This window comes from Rhinoraja longicauda, chromosome 8 (assembly GCF_053455715.1).
Source record: "Rhinoraja longicauda isolate Sanriku21f chromosome 8, sRhiLon1.1, whole genome shotgun sequence".
NCBI lineage: Eukaryota > Metazoa > Chordata > Chondrichthyes > Rajiformes > Arhynchobatidae > Rhinoraja > Rhinoraja longicauda.
This window is the reverse complement of record NC_135960.1, coordinates 24,561,471-24,583,475: the sequence shown is the minus strand read 5'-3', so window position 1 is coordinate 24,583,475 and position 22,005 is coordinate 24,561,471. Positions and strand designations below refer to the sequence as shown.

The 22,005-nt window shown below is 39.3% G+C and overlaps 1 protein-coding gene across 3 annotated transcripts in view; it reads right to left on the bottom strand.

The window, feature by feature from the left end:
- The window catches only part of nckap5l (NCK-associated protein 5-like), a 542,250-nt gene that overhangs the window by 323,399 nt on the left and 196,846 nt on the right, over positions 1-22,005 (bottom strand). For all 3 annotated transcript variants that reach the window (XM_078403437.1, XM_078403436.1, XM_078403439.1), the window contains exon 2: positions 8,899-8,962. In XM_078403437.1, coding sequence (XP_078259563.1) covers positions 8,899-8,901 — 3 coding nt within the window. In that variant the 5' untranslated portion in view covers positions 8,902-8,962. The remainder of the gene's footprint in view (positions 1-8,898; positions 8,963-22,005) is intronic.

The following is a 22,005-nucleotide window of genomic DNA, read 5'->3' as shown; positions in this document are numbered from 1 at the left end:
CATCATGTGATACAAGTTACTATAATTCATACAGGTTTGCATCACTGTGGGATTTTTTATTGGTCGAATAATTCTATATATAAACATGTTAAATTTTTCACAACATCTTCCATTCTGCAAAAATCACATATATATTGTAACCATAACATACATTCATACAGAGCATTTAACAGAAAAATAAACCAAACTACTTTAGAATTATGCAGGAAACTGAGGGGGGAGACCTGTTAGAAGTATATAAAATTATGAGAGGCATTGATAGGGTAGACAGTCAGAACCTTTTTATCCTAGGGTAGAAATGCCAAAGACTAGAGGGCATAGGTTTAAGGTCAGAGGGGCATCGTTTAAAGAAGATGTGCGGGCCAATTACACATAGGGTGGTGGGTGCCTGGAACAAGCTGCCAAGAGTGGTGGTGGGGACAGCATGATAGTGGCATTTAGGAGGCTTTTAGATATGCATATGGATAGGCAGGAACAGAGGGATATGGATCATATGCAGGCAGATGTGATTAGTTTACCTTGGCATTATGTTCAGCACAAACATTGTGGTCCAAAGGGCCTGTTTCTGTGCTGAACTTTTCTATGCTCCATGTTCTATGTTCTAGACAGCAGTACAAATGAAATATTAGCAATGACCGAAAGGTGCTTTAAAATAAGTTTTCTTTTGTAGAATATGAGTGAAGTAGAGAGGTAGAGAAGTTTATCAAAGACATTCTACAGTCTTGACTACAGTTCCAATAACGAGGAAAAGTGACAGAAAAATGTTCAAGAGAATAAAGTCAGAAGATGAGTAATAGCGTGGAGGGCACAACAGAAAGGGGCCGTGTTTATAAAGAAATTTAAACACTGATGACATTTCCTAATTAGACTCATCTTGAGCGCTAGAGTCATTTACCTGGAAATTCAGATGAACAGAAATATGCCATTGAAAGTTGTTTCTCCCATGAGTACAATGTATTTGTAACTACTTCAGGGTCAAATTACACCAATTGTAAATTCAAGCAGCCGCTTCCTGATGTGCACATCCATTCCACTGAATACCCCTGTAGCCTAACATCACACAGGATGACACACTTGCAAGGATGAAAAGGTGCAATGCCAGGTCAGTTGTGATCAAGCAATCCACAGCAAGTCAACTTCAAAGAGATCAGAAAGTGAGCAGGATAATTGTAGTTTCACCGAACCAAAATTTCTAGACCAACATCCATCAACAAGAAATTAAGTGTTTTGGCATGGATCCGAATTTTGAGTGATCTGAAATGTACAGAATATCATAGTTTGGATTCCAGCTGCAACAGCATTGATATGCTCTAGATTGAGTTAAATAAAACATGGATAAGAGTTTAAGGACTTAGATGGGCAACAGTATTTTAAAAGTAGCTCTTTGAAATTCAGACCGGATGTGGCAAATGATTGTTAAAAATAAGTAAATTAAATTCGACATTTACTTTTCAATCCACGCAATTCCAATGCACAGGAATGCAAGAGACTGTGGAGAGTGATGGACTCAGCCCAATCCATCATTGGAACAGCATTGCCAACTATCAAATGGATCTGCACGAGACACTGTCTCAAGTGGCATCTATCATCAAGCATCCCCACTATCTGGGCCATGCTCTCTTCTCACTGCTACCATCAAACAGAAGGTTAAGATGCCTGAAGAGTCACGCCACCAGGTTCAGAACAGCTACTTTCCTACAACCTTCAGTTTCTGGGCCCTAATCCTACTGCAACAATGGTACACTATGTGCCATCTCTTACCCTAGCATAGACTTGTTTTCTAATTGAGTCTTTGCAGTCCTTTTCTTTTCACTGCCTTGTATAATTTATGTTTTGAGTGCCAGGCGGATGCATGGCAGATGCAGTTTAATGTGGATAAGTGTGAGGTTATCCACTTTGGTGATAAGAATAAGAAGGCAGATTATTATCTGAATGGTGTCAAGTTACGAAAAGGGGACGTACAACGAGATCTGGGTGTCCTGGTGCATCAGTCACTGAAAGGAAGCATGCAGGTACAGCAGGCAGTGAAGAAAGCCAACGGAATGTTGGCCTTCATAACAAGAGGAGTTGAATATAGGAGCAAAGAGGTCCTTCTGCAGTTGTATAGGGCCCTAGTGAAAACGCACCAGGAGTACTGTGTGCAGTTTTGGTCTCCAAATTTGAGGAAGGATATTCTTGCTATTGAGGGTGTGCAGCGTAGGTTTACTAGGTTAATTCCCGGAATGGGGGGACTGTCATATGTTGAAAGACTGGAGCGGCTAGGCTTGTATACACTGGAATTTAGGATGAGAGGGGATCATATCGAAACATATGAGATTATTAAGGGGTTGGACACGTTAGAGGCAGAAAACATGTTCCCAATGTTGGGGGAGTCCAGAACCAGGGGCCACAGTTTAAGAATAAGGGGTAGGCCATTTACAACGGAAATGAGGAAAAACTTTTTCAGTCAGAGAGTTGTAAATCTGTGGAATTCACTGCCTCAGAAGGCAGTGGAGGTCAATTCTCTGAATGCATTAAAGACAGAGCTAGATAGAGCTCTTAAGGATAGCGGAGTCAAGGGGTATGGGGAGAAGGCAGGAACGGGGTACTGATTGAGAATGATCAGCTATGATCACATTGAATGGTGGTGCTGGCTCAAAGGGCCAACTGGCCTACTCCTGCACCTATTGTCTATTGTCTATTGTTTGAGGCTATGTGCCTGTGATGTTGCTGGAGGCAAGATTTTCAATGTACCTGTACCTCAACGTACTTGTACATATGATGACAAACTCGGCTTGACTTGAACAGATCACATCAGTTCATTGAAAAAACAAACAGCTAAATACTTGCCAGATTATATGAATTATGTACCAATTATAGTGATTTTTAACAACAGCTTTCAATTTTTAAAGGTCACATTCTGATAATAGTCTTATTTTTAAGATGTTCAAACTTGAAATTATCATTTAAAAATCCAGCCTTTGCTTAGTTAAGCAGCCAAGCCACACCATGTTTAAGAAAAAAAAGTTTATATCATTTCATTGTAACTATTCCAATAAATATGTTCAATAAACAACGGTCGGCCACGGTGGGGCAGCGGTAGATTTGCTGCCTTACAGTGCTTGCAGAGGCGGAGACCTGGGTTCGACCCCGACTGCGGGTGCTGTCGGTATGGAGTTTGTACCTTCTCCCCGTGACTGTGTGGGTTTCCTCCGAGATCTTCGGTTTCATCCCACACTCCAAAGACGTACAGGTATGTACGTTAATTGGCTTGGTGTATGTGTAAATTGTCCCTAGTGTGTGCAGGATAGAGTTAATGTGTGGGGATTATTGGTCGGTATAGATTCAGTGGGCCGAAGCGTCTGTGTTTGCGCTGTATCTCTAAAAAAAACTAAATGTTTTATAAAGGCATGTCACGGCAAATAAAAATTATATTCAAATCACATCCGCGAAGATGGGAGACATAATCTAGAGCAATTCACCTTTGAGCAAATTAAGATAACTCATTTTTGTCCTTTATGAAATGTTATTAGTTTCACTAAATATAGCTGTTATCAATAGGCAATTTTCTCTAATATCATAATTTTTCACAGTACAATCTCATTTTGAAGCCTTCTCTTTCAATAACTGTAAAAAAAATTGAACTGCTTCCAAAATATTTTCCATTGTTCATTAATGTTTCATACAACTGTACAAAACTGAACCCATGTATCAGAATAAATTGTTCTGTGAATTCCAATCAGATAGCCTTACCCAGAAATATCTAGTAGAATAATAATCATTCCGATTCCTGAAGCACTGAAGCGTGTGCACCATCCATAGTTTACTTAGTTTAACTGCATTTCTTTCATCAAGAATGGAAGCTGTAAACACTACTGCCCACAGGTTCCCTCCATATCACACCATCCTCAATTGGAAACACTTATGGTCATGTGGTCTAACCCTGGAACTTCCTACGTAGCATCTGTGTACGTTCACCAGAAGGACAGATGCGGTTCAAGGAGGTGGTTCGTTACCACCTCAGTTTTAGTTTTAGAGATATAATAACATGGAAACAGGCCCTTCGGCCCACTGAGTACACACCGACCAGCAGCCACCCATACAGACCAATTAACCTGCAAACCTGCATATCTCTGGAATGTGGGAGGAAACCGGCACACCCAGAGAAAACCCACATGGTCTCAAGGGAAACGTACAAACTCCATACATCCATACAGGCAGCACCCACAGTCAGGATCAAACTCGCGCCTCTGACGCTGTAAGCAGCTAGTCCCCCGCTGCGTCACTGCATCGCCCGAAGGTGCACCTTCATAAGGCATAACTAAAAATGCGAAGGTAGCAGCCTAGCGAAGCTGCAAAACTGGATCCGTTGCATGCCAAATAGCAAAGCCAACATGCAATGAACAGAGTTACAGCAATTTCACAGCAACTGGATCAGGTTGTTGCTCTTCATTCCCAGTAAATCTATGTATGCTTGGCAGTGGACAATTAAACTCCTAATGGGAGGACTGAACAGAGCCTCTCTCAATCCTCTATCATTGCAGGATCCACCATGCGAGTGCTAAAGACATTATACACTAAAGCCTCAACCATATACAACCAGAAGTGCCGATTAGATGATCTTTATTTTTTTCCTGTGATTCCCATCTTCATGTTCTTCAGCCAATTTGATTCATTTTGTGTGATACAAAACATAGCTCAGAGCACAGCATACAGCAAAATCGATGGGATCCGACTACATTCCAGCTCTAATAGTTAAAACCTGTTCTCCTGAACTAGTTTGAGTCTAGCCAAGTTGTTCCAGTATTGGAACAACAGTATTGGAACAACATTGTCTGACAATCTATGCACCACCATATATGCTCTATTCACTAGATACAGGATAATTTCAACCTGCCAAATCAGTCTACTCTCAATCATTAGCAAAATCATTAACTAGGCTGTCAAAAAGTACTCGGACACCTATAAATGAATCACTCGTGCCCCATTTTGGTTTGATCAGAATCACCTGGCTACAAACCTCACTGTACCCTTGGTTCAAATATGGACCAAAGACCTGAATGACAAAAATGAGCTGACATGCAGCAAAACAGCATTCAGACAGACTGATAAATGCAACTAACCCTTGCACCATAGGCAATGCTATCTCCAACACAAGAGGGTCTAACATTCTGTCCTTGAAGTTCAAAAAGTATCATCATGTCCCACACAATCATTACCCTTGGTTACTATTGACCAGTGTTTCAAATGGAGCAGTCGCATAAGTATTGAAGTTACAAAAGCAATTTATAAACTTGGTATCCTTAAGTGAGTGAAACACTGAACAATCTTCTATTCCTGTTTCCTCCTCGTATCCCTTGATCTCTCTCGGCATATTCAATATATTTGTCCTCAACTGCTTCTGTGGTAGAGAACTCCACTCTTTGGATGAAGAATTTTCTCCTCATCTCAGCCCTAAAAAGGGCATAGTTACGGTGAATGGCCACAGTCTTGTCAGGGTAATGGTTTAAGCTGAGGGGTGGAAGGTTTAAAAGGAACATGAGGGGCAACATTATCAGTGATCGACTAAATGGATCGAGTTGCCAGAGGAAGTGGTAGAGGCAGGTACCATTCCAGCATTTAAGGGACTCTTGGACAGGTACATGGATAAAAAAGTTTTAGTGGGTTGTGAGCCAGGTCAGCCCATTAGAGCTAACTCAGCTCGGCAGCATGGACAAATTGGGCCAAGGGGGGCGTTTCCATGCTACATGGCTCCATGACTCTAAAACTTAATAAATTTTAGAAACTAAATAGTTCAAAGCTCAAAAGCAAAGTAACAAATTCACAAAGTAACAAAACTTAAAATCATATGTATTGAAATACAATGTAGGAAGGGGTGATAAGTAGGTCATCAATCTGTCAGTAGACGTTGAAAGAATACAAAAGCAAAGAGATGATATTACAGTTGTCTATAATATTAGTTTCTCCACAGCATCTCTTACATTTTTGGACAAGATATGCAATATATGAAAGCAGTGTAAAAGATACAATATCAATTCACAAGGCTGCAGGCAGGAAGACTCACTTGGTAAAATTTGGGATTTTTTTCACCTTTGTCAACATGAAGATAAAAGGGATTCATGCAAAGATGTTCAAGATTTTGAAATATTAGAACAAGGTAAACAGTAAATTGTTTTCACAATGGCAACTTGCAAAAGTAAAACATTTAAATTTAGGATTATCACATAAAAGAATGAAAGGGAATTAGACCATTGTTTTTCACTTCTGTGAAGTGAAGAGTTTGGAATTCTCTGGCATAGAATGTTGCAGCAGATCCTATAAATTTGTATCAAAAACAGAATTAGGCATTTGCTCAAAAAAAGTATTAAATAGTTTCCTAATACCTACATTTGTTATTCTTAGTCATAAAAATAATCAAGGGAAATTAATTGTTTCTTCATATTTCTGGTTTCAGAAGTGAGTGCATTGCTGCGGATCTCATAGAGAATAATATAAACAATATAAATGTACTCATATTGGGAGGAAGATAGAAAAACAGAGTATCTTTCAAATGAAAAGAAATTGAATGCTCGTGTGCAGCAGGATCCTAGTAAGGTGCAGGAAATAAACATTCAATTAGGGCAAAGCAATACAGAAAGAGAATGAAATCTTGCCACCACTACAAGAATATTGGAGCACAAGAGTAAGAATGACTTGCTATAATGTTACAAGCTTCAACGATACAACACCTTATTAAGGCGGCACGGTGGTGTGGCGGTAGAGTTGCGCCAGAGACACGGGTTTGATCCTGACTACGGGTGCTGTTGGTATGGAGTTTGTACATTCTTCCTGTGACTGCATCGGTTTCCCCGGGTGCTCTGGTTGCCTCCCACACTCCAAAGACTTACAGGTTTGTAGGTTAATTGTCTTTGGTAAAAATTGCAATTTGTCACTAGTTTGTAGGATAGTGTTAATGTATGGGGATCACTTGTTGGTGCGGACTCGGTGGGCCGAAGGGTCAGTTTCCGTGCTGTATCTCTAAACTAAACTAAAAAAAAAACACCTGATAGAACAGAGTGCAATTTAAGATCTATATTAAGGCTACTCTTAAATAAAAATAGAAAATGCTAGGAAATCTGAACAAGCCAGATGTATCTGTGGAAAAAGCATTCTCGTCTGGAACCTTTCATCTGAAATCTGATAGAGTATCATAAGAAGTAAATATATTCTTAACTTGTGGATTAAGTGCATGTTCCTTGAGAAGGAATTGAGGAAAACAGCTTTTCATTCCCCGCTGAAGTGATTTTAACGAAACATTTGATAGGAATGATAGTGAGAGAATGATTTCTTTGGTTGGGGAGTCCAGAATTAAGTAGGAGTGTTTCAGGATAAGAATGAGGATGGGTGGGAGATGCTATTATGATGCAGGAAAGTGGATGATCATTAGGATTGGTCCCAATCTCATTCGAATGAGAAACAGACATGAGCAATATATAACCTACTTCTTGCTTATAGGTCTTATATTCCATCCCAAAAAACGTACTACAGCACATCACGGTCCCATCTCACAAGGTGTTACGCTAAGCTTTCCACAACTTTGAACTCTTCTGCACTCCTTGAAACTCCAAGCTTTATGTTCGAGTTCAGACAATCAGTATAAATACTTCAGTGATACCAAAACCTGGTGACATTTCCAAATAATGGAAGTAATGGTACTGAGAGTTAAAATAAGAGGAATATAAAATAACTGATAGAGATCTACAGTATTTGAACCCTTTTAAAATAACAAAGGAGAAAACTAAGCTGGATCCTTCTCCATTGCCAGAGAAAGGCCCAGCGCAAATTGGAGGAACAGCACCTCATATTTCGCTTGGGTAATTTACACCCCAGCGGTATCAACATTGACTTCTCTAACTTCAGATAATCTCTCTATCCCCCTCTTTCCCCCTCTATCCCCTCCCCTTCCCAGTTCTCCCACCAGTTTTCCTGTCTCCTACTGTTTTTGTCCCACCCCATCCCGATATAAGTCTGAAGAAGAGTCTCGATCCGAAACATCACCCATTCCTTCTCTCCAGAGATGCTGCCTGACCCACTGTTACTCCAGCATTTTGTGTTTATCTTCGATTTAAACCAGCATCTGCAGTTTTGTTTCCCACACTCTAACAAATGGTTAGTTCTTCTCTTTGGGCCTTTAAACATTTTTCTGGATTTCTTAGCATTCAACAACCCTGTTACAGAGGAATTCCTTCTGCAAAAATATGGGTCATATAAAAAGACTATTTATTTTGTACGCTCTGGTCCTGTCATAACACTCTATGACCTGCACAAAACATTACTCTGTTCTGCTGTGGAATACTACATATATAATCACTGTGACTTAGCAGATGCATTGGACAATAGCAATAAATTTTACTTAGAGCATTCTGATTTTCCACATAAATACTAAAGAATAAGCTACTATAAACTATGATTCTCAAAGGTTGGAACACTGCTGTATAATCAGGAGCTTACTAGTTAAGTTCCATTATAAAATGTTCATGCCCTTTGGTCTTTGACCTTGCATTAACTGTTTCCTGCTTTCACACTGTGCTGGAAATTAGCTTACTTAAAATCTGACCTGCCTTTGGTAAATATTAGGCTAATAATTCAGATGTTAAAATGTTGTGATTTTCCATTACACAAGTCAGTTGTGCTTTAAATATTACCTATCCAAGCCCAACATATTAAGTAAAATATTCCCTGCAAAGAACAATAATTATTTAAAATAATTCAAGTGCAAAATTGCAACTGGCTTAAGATAGCACACATTGTTACATACTATTTATATTTCACTTTTGTTCTGAACTTCTAGCATTGAAATTAATCGCATAAGTAAAGAAACATATGCAATGGCTTACAAAGTAATCAATGGAAAATCAGAAAGACATCTATGTACTGTACCATTGTCCCTTCACTTTTACTTCTTGCAACTTCCTGTTGTAACCGGGCCACAGCCAGCTTCTCTCTGCAAATTAAACAAAAGTATGTCAATAAATGGTCATCTTTCTTTGGTGCTGGGTGTGTTCACTCCAGACCCTTTACAACATTCTTCTTTGCCACCTCAGCAACTAGTACCTTTATAAGCTTGTAAAGGGGGGGGGGGGGAGCCCAGAGAAGCTTCATACAAGCTTTGTGAAATAAATGCGACACTAAGCCATATTCAGAAATGTTCGGCAAAAGAAAAATAGTAGGATAGTAGGGGGGTGGGACCAAGAGCAGATAGAACATAGAACAGTATAGCACAGGTACAGACACTTTGGCCCATAATATCCATGTTGATCATGGTATCAGGTTAAACCAATCTCTTTTTGCCTGCACATGACCCGTATCCATCCATTCCTTGCATATCCATGTGCCTATCTGAATGCCTCTTAAATGTCACTATTATAGATCCTTCCACCACTACCGTTGACAGAGGGCTACCCACCACTCTCTATGTAATAAAAACTTTCCCTGCACTTGTCCTTTGTATTTCTCCCCTCTCACTCGAAAACTATGCTGTTCAGCCTTTGACATTTCCACCCTGGGAAAATGTTCTGACTATTTACCTATGTATGCATCTTACAATTGTATATACTTTTATTAGATCTCCTCTCAACCTTTGATGTTCCAGAGTAAACAATCCAAGTTTATCCAACCTTTCCTTATAGGTAATATTCTTTAATCCTGGTAAATCTCTTTTGCAGCTTCAACATCCTTTCTTTAATGGGACAAACGAAACCATCCATAATACTCGAAATGCAGCTTAAACAAGTCCGATAAAGCTGTATGATGACTTCTTGGCTCAGAATCAATGCCCCAACTAATGAAGGCAAGCATACCATATCACCTCTTTACACTCTATCTACCTGTGTTGCCACTTTCAGGGAGCTATGTATTTGTATCTCAAGATCATTTTGTACATCAATGCTGTGAAGGCTATTGCCATTAACGTTACCTTCATCGATCACCATAGTCACCTCCTCAAAAAACTGTCAACTTCATTAGAATGACCTCCTGCAGACAAAGCCATGCCGACTGTCCATAATTAGAAGGTTTACACTTAAGAGTACAATCAAGAGGGGAAAAAGGAGACACAAGATAAGTTTGGCAGGAGAATCCAAAGAGAGAGAGAGTGAGTGAGTGAGTGAGTGAGTGAGTGAGTGAGTGAGTGAGTGAGTGAGTGAGTGAGTGAGTGAGTGAGTGAGTGAGTGAGTGAGTGAGTGAGTGAGTGAGTGAGTGAGTGAGTGAGTGAGTGAGTGAGTGAGTGAGTGAGTGAGTGAGTGAGTGAGTGAGTGAGTGAGTGAGTGAGTGAAGAATGCATGGCAAAGAATACAATATGTATGTTCCCCAACCAGAAACTATGGTTGAACAGCAAGATCTGTTCCCAGATGAAGTCCAAGTCTACAACATCCAGGTTAAAGGAACTGCAGATGCTGATTTAAACCGAAAATAGACACAAAATGCTGGAGTAAGTCAGCGGGACAGGCAGATCTCTGGAGAGAAGGAATGGGTGACGTTTCAGGTTGAGACCCTACTTCAGATTGAAGTGGTTGAGGCAGGTATAATAACATTATGAGAACATTTGTACAAGTACATGAATGGGAACTGAAGGCAAATGGGACCAGCCTAGAGGGGAACCTTGGTTGGAACGGACGAGTTTGGCTGAAGGACTGTTTCCATGTTGTATGCCTCCATGATTCTTCTTATAGCTAATACCTACCAGTGTTGCAGTACTAATTTTTTAGGTGCCGGAGCTGTCACTGGTGCCAGAGCGGCCGCTGTTAAATTCTCCGCTAGTTAAAATTACCCGCTGTTTAATTTGGCTTTTTTTTTTACAGAGGTGCTGGAGCGAAGCTCCGGTGAGCTCTGGCAGCACTGCACCCCTGATACCTACCAGTCCAGGCAGTTTCTGGTAAATCTCTTCTGCACCCTCTCCAAAACTGTAATGGAGTGGCCAGAACTGTATGCAATACTCCAAATAAGCCCTTACCAAAGTTTTATAAAGCTGCAACATGACTTCCTGACTCTTATACTCAATCCCCTGTAGCATATAATAAGGCAATATTTACAGCTCTGTCTACTAATGTTGCTACTTTCAGGGGGCTATGGACTTGGATGCAAGATCTCGCTGTATATTAATGTTGTTAATTGGTCCTGCCATTAACTGTATACTTTATCTTTATACTTTATACCTCCCAAATCCAACACGTCACACTTGCCAACATTAAACTCCATCTGCTATTTCTCTGCCCATATCTGTAACTGATCCTGTGGTATCTTTGACAGCCTTCTTCACTGTCTACAACTCCACTTATTTTTGTGTCAGCTGCAGACTAACCAACCAGCCCATCTACGTTTTTGCTTGTAATTTTTATGGTACCGCAAACAATAATATAATTCAAGCTTTACTTCCCCATTCTTATATTCCACGCCATGTCAAAGGATATGTGGACATTGACAGTCAGGTTTCTGCTTCTTCCCCATCCAATGTATCTTCCCTTGTCTTATTACATCTCCCTAAATGCATTGCCTCATGGTGCTTCATGCACTTTCTCTTTTCTACACGTTTATATGTTTAGTATTGATCTATATACAGTATTCACTAGCAGTTAAAATACATCTCACAAATGTTTGTAATACCCATATGAAATCAAATGTTTGCCCAGCACATTACTGCAGGGTTTTTTCCCCCCCATTTCCCTTTTAAGAACATTGATTGCAATATTTTCCTTGTCATTATCCATGCCTCTCAGACGAAATAAAGTACAATTACATGTTGAGTAAAGTCACATATTTTATTCCAAGGCAGAAAAGAATGGATTCTCCAACTGACAGTAATCAGGAAACATTGTCAATGCTGATGTGTTTGTGTAACGTGGGCAGGCAGTAAAAGGAGAGCTGGCACCAAGTTTCATATTTTCACACTATGGTGTTTAATTGCAACATGAAACCCACAGCCCTTTCTGGAGAGAATGCCTGCATGAAAACTAAAATGATTCTGACAGTTTTGTTTTGATGGTAAATATTTTACATGGTTTATGTTTTCTGTTAAACCCGGCCAGGGCTCCTTCCAGTGGGAAGCAACATGTTAACTGTCTCTTTCAATACTATTACATCTGTGCAACTATTGTTTTGGAAAAGGTAAAATTGGATCAAGCTCCCTGTTCCGGAGAAAATTGCCACTCTTGGTTTGGAAAGGAAATCAAAATGGAAGTCTGCCAGTTTTATAAAAGCATTTTCAAATGTGCTAGTTACCACCTTGAGAGGAATACTATAAAATTAATGAGCTGATAAGTCACCTGGCATTATTGTTGGAAACTGCACTATTTCGAGCTAACATGAATATCCTGCTTTAAAATGCTTAGTAAATTTAACTTCAGGCCAGCATATGCCCTCCATGGCAAATTGAAATGCGCATCCATACACATGTGTTTTTCCCAAAGTGATATTAACAGTTTAACAGCTCCTAAGTACCAGGTTCAAACATTTAGCAGTGATGATATGAAGCTAAAAATGCTCAAACTCAGTGTGTTTTAAAGTTAGTGTTAATTAAGATGACATTTTCCCATCAGTTTCAGAGGGGTTTAGATCCAGAGGTGAAAGTCAGTATTGGAAAAACATTGTATTCTACCATCTTCACTCAAGAAACATTTTGCTCACTTCCTACTAAAGCTAATGATGACAAATCCCCACAAAACATGATTAAAATCAATTGTTCATTTCAAATTGATGAGGAAAGGCTTAGTTTTCAAAAAAAAGAATGTGAATTGTTCTGTAATACGGTAATGACTTAAAAGGCAATAAAATATGTAAAGTCTGTGATCAAATGCCATTGCCTTTGTTGTAATTAATGGCAAGCTGTGCTTTCACGCATTGATATACTTACCTATGACACAAGAAATGGTAAATTAGTTTATTTGGTTAATGTATTAACACTTTGCATGAGACTACTACTATCCTTCTCCCTTGCCCTTAACAGAGGTTGTGATATTGGATTAAACTATCTTCCACATTTCAACTATTCTTTGAGCAGAATAATAAATCTAATAAATGGATTTGGAATAATCTAATTGCTATTTTATATTCAAGAGTTCTTAAATTCAGTCTCACCAACCTGGAAACATTTTGTCTACAGCTAGTTTCAAATCTTTTAATTAAAAATCACTTTCTTAAAAATCTCAAGCTTGCTTTGCTGTTCAGTGAGATCATGAATCATCTGGATGCTAATTAAAATAACCTGTTTTTTCCCCACAACCCAAAATTCCTTTGGTTAACAAAAATCCATCAATCTCAAAATTAACTATTGGGCTAACAACAATTTTTCTGGAAGAGATTTCCAAACTTCTATTGTCTCAATTAGTGTTTGCTAAATACATTCCTGAAAAGACAGCTCCTAATTGTTAAATCATGCCCATTAATTTAAACTTTCTTGATAACTTCTCAATACAGGTGAAAAAATATTCACAAGTCTGCGAATTGTAAAATACAGAAACCATAACCATTTATTGTACTCCAATTACGGTCCAAGTGCAATTCTATACAAGTTTAACACAATATCCATGTTTTCAACTCTAAGAAAATGCAGTCCAGTGTTTGGCTTACCTTATTTAGCAATAATATAAGGACTGTATCACTTAGTAATGTGTGCATCTGTATAGAATTATCTTTAGTCCTCAAGGCACTTATTCACAAAGTAGAATGCGGTCTTCTAATCCTTCCTACCAAGATCCACCACTTGTGCAGACATTTCTGATCACCGCAGAACAGGAAAGATGTGATTGTAGTGGAGAGGTTGTGAGGAGATTTATGAGCTTGTTGCCAGGACTGGAAAATGCTAACACAGTTTCGGTTGGAATAGCAGAGGCTGGGGAGACTTAAATGAGGTGTATAAAATTATTGGTGCCCAGACAGAGTAAAAAAGAATGAGCTGTTTCCTTGAACCAGCAGGTTCAAGAGCACAGAATTAAATGTAAATGGTAGAACAATTAGAGAAGAGGTGAGGAAATTGTGGAAATTGTGGTAGGAGCAGACAACCTCATCACATTTAAGTGTACTGGAAGAGCTGTGCCCTACAGCGTTACAGACCTAGATTCAGATTTAGATCAATTTACTGTCACATAGACTAATACATTCCTTGTTCATGTTAAGTTCACAGAGTAAACAGTGTATATAAAGTAAAATTAAATACAATAATAAATAGAACAATGAGTGCAAGACAGCAGAATGGTTCAAGATTGTAGTCAGCATTGGTTGGCTTAGGCTGAGTAATTATTTTTCAACCAGCACACACATAATGGGCAGAATAGCTCTTCCTGCATCATACATTTTCCTTGATTCATACTGCAGTACATTGAAATTAATTTACAAATTAAATGCCCATTCTAGAAGCTCGTTAACATATTCTTGTTTTTGCTGGATTGTTCATTTGTATTTGCTCCAACTTTGTAATTATGCCTTCACTCCCAGTGCCCAAATCGATAATGGAAATTCTGAGCAACAGTGATCTCAGCACCATTGCCTACTGAACACCACTCTTTATCCTTCACCAGTGTGAGTAGGCATTGTGATTGCCAACTTTCTTTTATGTTTAGAAGTCATCTTATTTTCCATTATTTAGCCTCTCCCCAGGCTCCTTAATCTCTAATCTAAGGAACAAGCCCAATATACTTGTCTCATTCAAAATTCAATTATATTATATTCATGACATGAATTGTGTTCACTCTATTTTCCTTCAGAAAATCATTAATGGTCATGACGAACAACCTTGCCTTTTGAAATCTATTATTAGCTTGTACATTGATGGACATAATTTTGCTCTCTGTGTACATCGGGTTATATGAAGAACAGGCAGGAAAGTGAAGCTGAAGCAAGATCAGATCACCCATGATCTTACTGAATCAAGGAGCAGGTATCAAGGGTCACAAGGCCAACATTCTTGTTTTCCTATATTTGCCATTTCTGCATATTTTTCTTTGTCAAGATTTTTTTGACCCAGAGTCTGTGTCAGTACTTTACTGTTGTCCAATGCACTGTCATTGTTAACATGGTATCCAGCTCAGCAAACTAGCATCTAGACAAGAGCACTAGACAAGTAGTCGTCATTAACAAATGCATTTGGCTTAACACTTGTTTCGTATACTGCAGATAACTCAAGATAATGAATTTAGAAGAAGTCAAAACACACCCATAGATTGAAAATTACATTCGTCACAGTTACACCTTTCTCATGTTTACTTTTATGAAGGAGCTAGTCATCGACTTCAAGAAATGTAGTGGTGTATATTAATGATGTTGAAGTGGAGATGGTCAAGAGCTTCAAGTTCCTAGGCACTGATATCATCAACAACTTGCCCTGGACCAACCACATTGATGCTGCAGCCAAGAAAGCACATCAATGTCTCAACTTTGTCAGAAGACTAAAGAAGTTTGGCAATGACTATTCCAAAAAGAACGCCTCAGACAATCAGAGGATGAAAGACATCCCCTACATGACCACCCTTTTGAAATTTCAGCATTTGAAATCACACAGAAGTTTCCTCTCTTCTGTCCATCCCCTGAACTGCATTGCGTCATCCAGAAGGCTCAAACTCTGGGAAGGGAGACTAGAGAAATCTCCAGAAGACATTCAAATGGCAATCGATCCCTCTGAAAAACTCCCACCAGGTTCCGACCAACTGTGGATAACCTGGCTCAGTCGCAACAGACTGCGGACAGGCATGGGGAGGAGCAAATCGAACATGCTGAAGTGGGGATATACTGAAGATGTGGCAGACTGCGAGTACAGATGGGGCCTCCAGACTATGGAACATCTCCTGGGCTGTGACATGCTGCATGACACATGCACTGTAAAGGATCTTGCAGAGACCAACAACGTGGCACTAATATTTGCTCGCTATTGGCAAATAGTTGTGTGATGACACAAAATATATTCCCAACTTCTACCGATACATTGCAGTAAAAATATCTGATTGAGATGCATCACAACAGTTACTATTGTTTGGCAACAGTTCGAAGCAAAATTACAAGAAATTGTACAGAGTTGTAGATGTGACCCATTCCATCACACCAACCAGCCCTCCTGCCTCATGAAAGCTGCCAACATAATCAAAGACTGTTTACATCCTGATTATGCCCTCTTACCCCTCTCCTAAGGTATAAAAGCTTGCAATCTTGTATCACCTGATTCAGGAATAGCTTCTTGGCTAGTATGTTAAGACTACTGTCTCGTCCTTTCATAAGCTAAGGGGACAGTTCCAATCTCCCAACCAACTGTATTGCGACCATGCCCTTTTAATCTGCACTTTCAGAACTTTTTCAGTCAGAGAGTGGTGAAGGTGTGGAATTCTCTGCCTCAGAAGGCAGTGGAGGCCAGTTCGTTGGATGCTTTCAAGAGAGAGCTGGATAGAGCTCTTAAGGATAGCGTTGTGAGGGGGTATGGGGAGAAGGCAGGAACGGGGTACTGATTGAGAGTGATCAGCCATGATCGCATTGAATGGCGGTGCTGGCTCGAAGGGCTGAATGGCCTACTCCTGCACCTATTGTCTATTGTCTATTGTCTATTGTCTTTCTTTATAGCTGCAATGTTATGACACCATGTTTGTCACTCTGGTTATTTTTTTCTTCACTCTACGCATTGTACTTGTATGTGGCTCAACTGTACTCGTGTACAGTATATTTTGACTGGATAACACACAAACAAAGATTTATGCCGTATCTTGTTACACATGACAATAATAAACTAACACCAATGCCAATGTTTGAAACACCGGCTCCACGCTTTACTGTTTCTAGTTTCAGTGCTTCTTAAGAAATTCCAATAAGAAGTTTAACAAACCTTGAAAACTGGCACTCAAGCTATCTGACACAGTAACTATGGCACACCACTTGCTTTTCACCTTGGACACATTGATAGCATCACAATCTGCAGCTGTGTGTGGATAGCTAGGCAAGGAATTTAAGGATTACTTTGAGGGAACAAACTTTTCTCAACCCCCAAAGACCATCAGGGCAGCAATCCAAAAGCTGTTTGCTAGTTGCAATCCTGGAGCTCCAGAACAAGGTGTTGTTAGATGCACGAAATTAAACCTCCTCTCTATTGCAACAACATACTGAATAATCCAATCAAAATCCTTATAAGAGTATAAGAGGTCCCAGGAGTCACTGGCAGTAGCAAGCCTGCTCTCATGTGTTTAAATAAATACTTTCAAATATTTTCTTTTTCTTTGCTTTACTTAAATAATGTGACCATGAAAGGGTTACCAAGAAGCACAAAAGGACTTAATAGAAACTTGCCAGCAGTGAATGCAAAACATTAGTTGAACAAAGTAGTTGGCATGTTTACATAGAACAGAGAACAGTGCAGCATGGGAAAGGGCTGTTCAGCCCACAATGATTGTGCTGAACATGATGCCGAGCTGAATTGATCTCTTCTGACAGCAATGATCCATATCCCGATGCCCCTAGCAATGAAGGCTAGCATACCATATGCCTTCTTTATCACCCTAGCTACTTGTGCTGCCACTTTAGTGAGCTATGAACTTGGACTTGAAGATCCTTCTGCACACCAATGCTGTTAAGGATCTTGCTATTAACTGTATACTCTCTTCTTACATTCAACCTCCCAAAGTGCAACACCTCGCACTTGTTCAGAATAAACTTCATCTGCCATTTCCCTGCCCATTGCTGCAGCTGATCTATATCCTGCTGTAACTACTGCCAGCCTGCATCACTGTTTGCAACTCCTCCAATTTTGGTGTCATCAGCAAATTTACTTACCAACCCATACACATTTATGTCCAAGTCATTTATGTATATCACAAACAGCAGAGGTCCCAGCATAGTTCACTACAGAACTCCACTGGTCACAGACCTCCAGCCAGAATATCTACCTTCCACCACAACCTTCTGCCTTTTATGACCAAGCCAGTTCCGAATCCATACGACCAAGTCATGTGATTCTCGTACATCCTAATCTTCCGAATCAGTCAACCATGAGGGACCTTATCAAAAGCCTTACTAAAATCCATGTATACAACATTCACCATCCTACCTTCATCATTCTCCTTTGTCTCCTCCTCAAAAACTCAATCAAGTTAGTGAGACATGACCTGCCATAAAGCCGCACAGGCTATCTCTAATTAGGTCAAAAGCTGACTGGCTTAAAATTCCAGGTAGCTAGTTGCTCTAATACCTTTTATCCCTTTATCGTGTTCTGTCTCCTCCTGATAACTGATTCAACCCCACGAATGAATATTCTTGCATCAGTCAACTCTCTTCGGACTGGCCTCCCATGACCCGTGTGCCTTGCTTAAGTTGCAAAAGACCTAAAACACAACTGTTCGCAGTGTCATCAGAACATAAGAGCGTTAGCAAGTGAGTGTCAGCATCTGCCTCATTGAGAAGTGTATCTTCATTAATGGGGGTGTTTCAAAACGCTCCATGCACATCAAAAAGGATATAAGGAGCCGTAGGATGAGTGTGATATTGTGTTGGTACTCTAAGTAGCTACTCAGGAAATATATATTAATGCCAGGCATTAGAATTTCAACTCAAGCCGTACCTCGAACGTATGAGCGAGGGAGTAGCAGGTTTTGATGAGTTTGTCATGGGAATGTTTCACGATTTCAATGCTAAATTGGCTTGATCTAATTATATCACTCCAAATTCCCCACCAGATGCAATAGCTCCTCACCTTACCTATTGACTTTTGTTATCATTTTAAAGGGCTTGTGCATTTCACCCTACAAACCGTCAAACTCAAGGAAAATCAAAACATTATGTGTCAAAAGTATAGATCAATTTTTTTAGAAAGATTTTTGAATTATGTTTAAAATGTCTCTGATACTGTCTAGCCTATCTATGCCTCTCATAATTTTATATACTTCTGTTAAGTCTCCCCTCAACCTCCGACATTCCAGAGAAAACAATCCGTCTACCCAAACCTCCCTGTATGCTTATACTTGTCAACTACAATAATGGCTGAACACCGTTTAATGCTACAGAAAGGATGCTATTCTTTCATAGCAAAATCTCTTAACAATTAAATGATCAAAGTGCAGAAGAAAATGTTAAATTTTGTTAAATGCATCTTTCTACCTTGCTCCTATATTCTTTTAAAGAGCTTTTTACAAATATCTCCATCTCAAAATGTGTAAGTACATTATTAGGCATCAGCGAAGACAAAATCTTCATATGCTGCCTCAAATGCAAGGTTCACATATTTTTGATTACTGAACGTGCGCTTGGAAATATTTTCTGAACCATATAAGTGCAACAGTTGCAAGCAACACAAGACTTATTGTCTGTGATACTAATTTTTTTTTAAACTACACATTGGGGTCTGTGTGTTCTTTGCTCCGATAATGCCTGCTATTTGTAAAAATCACTTTCATGATTGCGGTCTTTTCATCACGTGTTTAGGCACTGCAATTTACATGGTGTTATTTCTCAATATAATGTAGTTAATTAGTGCTACCTAAAAAGTGACCGACGTTAATAATTTAAAATATGTCCAATAAAATTATTGGTAAACACAAACTAAACTTATTTTAGTTTCAACGGTTTGGCTATTTATAAACATCGAAATCAAGGATTGCCAACTAACAATACAATGGATTCAAACCCATGCTTTCTATGCTGGGGTGACATGGCCTCCTCCCTTTGAAGGCAGGTAATTTTTCAAAATTATATTTGTAAGTTTAAGTTGTTAAAATTCAGCTGCATGTGAAAGGATGCTCCTAATTTTAGTGTTGTTGGCACTCTCACATTTAGAAGGCAAATGGTGGATAATGGTGTCGTAGTAATAGCTGACGGAAACTGCTTTTATATTGCTGAATGGGTCTCAAGAGACCTTCTGAAGTATGCTCTTTGACATTTACTGGCAAATGGTGCAGCTGGTCAGAGCATTAATATTGTACGCATGTGCAGACCAGCTGTAAAAGCTTTGTCGGTGCCACAAGTTCACTAAAGGGATCACATTACGAAAAGAATAACACATTTACAGGGCCAGAGAAGGCCGTGAGGAGTTAAGATCCAAAAAGGAATGTTTAGCACCACTGTCCTCTCAACTGTGTTAAGAGGTCACAAAAGAAAGTTGTTCCTGGAGTTCGTCCATCAGATGATGAGGTGATGTGAACACTGCACAATTGTTTTACCAGAAGGTTTTTCCAGTTGCTGCAGACCATATCTCACATAGAGACGCATGAAGACATGCATTCCAGGGTAACTGGGGGAGAGCATTGCCTTGCCAAGCCTCACCTAAAGTACCAAAAAACTTTTCTGTGACCCCTGGGAGTAACTGGAATAACCTGCCTGACAACGATCAGAAGAAAGGCAGTTGAACACCTCCAGTTACTGTCCAGTTCGATTTACACACATGTAGAAGATAGAAAATAAATACTTGACATTTAAATGGCACTTTGTACAATTTGGGGATATCCTGAAGTGATTGAAAGTCAATAACTTCAACGGTGGCCTGAAAATTAAACTAATTTTGGAGCCATTTTGCAACCCAAAAATGGTTAGCATTTCACACAGCATCTCTGCGAAGGAACCAACTGCAGATCTACTCTAAGATCCTGGAAATAGTTGGAAATTTAAACCATCAAAGATTTAACTTGCAGAGTTAGTTAACATCATCACAAATGTTTTCAATTCAAACCCTCATTCTGGAACACTCTTCCCAAAATAACTTCACAGTGCTAGCCACAGTTGAACATATGAAACAATTGTTAAAGGGGTGACAGCATTAAAGGAACAATTATTGCCCATAATTCAGTATCACATAAAATGCATATATTTCGACTTATCCTTTAATAAGTCAACATAAAAAGAAATCTAAATAACTGTGTAGGAAGGAACTGCAGATGCTGGTTTAAACCAAAGATAGACACAAAATGCTGGAGTAACTCAGCGGGACAGACAGCATCTCTGGACAGAAGGAATGGGTGACATTTTGGATCGATACCCTTCTTCAGACTGAGTCAAGGGAGAGGGAGACACTGAGATAAGGAAGTTTAAGGGATCTATGCCAGAGGATTATGTGCTGCATGCGATGGCTGATGGGGTAAAAGGGTAGGACGAAGGGGATTCTGTCCCTGTTGCGACTGAGGGGAGAGGAAGGTGCAGCAAGAGCGGAGCTGCGGGATATCAAGGAGACCCAAGTGAGAGCCTCATCTATGATGGTGCTTTACTTTGGCATAATTTTTCCAGATATTTGGTACAACAGACCATCTCACAAAAGCTTTGCACCACAAAGGCAATATCTGTCAGGAAAGTACACTACCCTTAAATTATAAAATGTGAAAAGGTATTTTAAAAATGTGAATGGCTCAACGTGTTTATAGATATTCGTATATATCATCGTATATAGATATTCAGATATTTGAAAAAATCAGTCTCTGTTGGTTTTATTCTGCAAATAGTAACGAGGCACCAGAAAGATCCTGCCAGTCAATAAAAATTTCAAAACATCAATATTCGTCTATTTAAGCATTGTTAAAAAGAATGCAAGTCTTGGAGTCTCCAGGTCAGTTTTGGAGACAGTAGGATGTCACCATTCGGCTGTCTAATATTTAGAAACTATAAATGCTGATGTGCAAACCTTAGACAGTTACCATTGGATTGATTATTCCAATAAATATTTTGCCGCAGATATCCATGCATTCTAAACAGGATAACACAGGCTTTTTATTTAAAAAAATACTGGGAGTATTCTTTGAATCCAATTCATATACATATTCTCTCTACAAGGTGCATATAATGAATTAAGATTTGAACCTTTTTCAGGTACATGGAGCAACAACCCTAAAGATGTGTTTGGTGTCCAACAATTGTCTTTGTTTTTATTTTGTGGTTGTTGCTTCAAATATTATTGCTGCAGATTTGCATATAAATTGTCAAGTCAGGGAGAGGAGGTCAGAGCAAGTTGCCCTTGCTTAGCTCCACTTAGAATACTGAGGGGCCTTGGAAATGAATGGTGCCATAGACACAATTTAACAACAAAACCTTATGAAGTTACGAGGATGA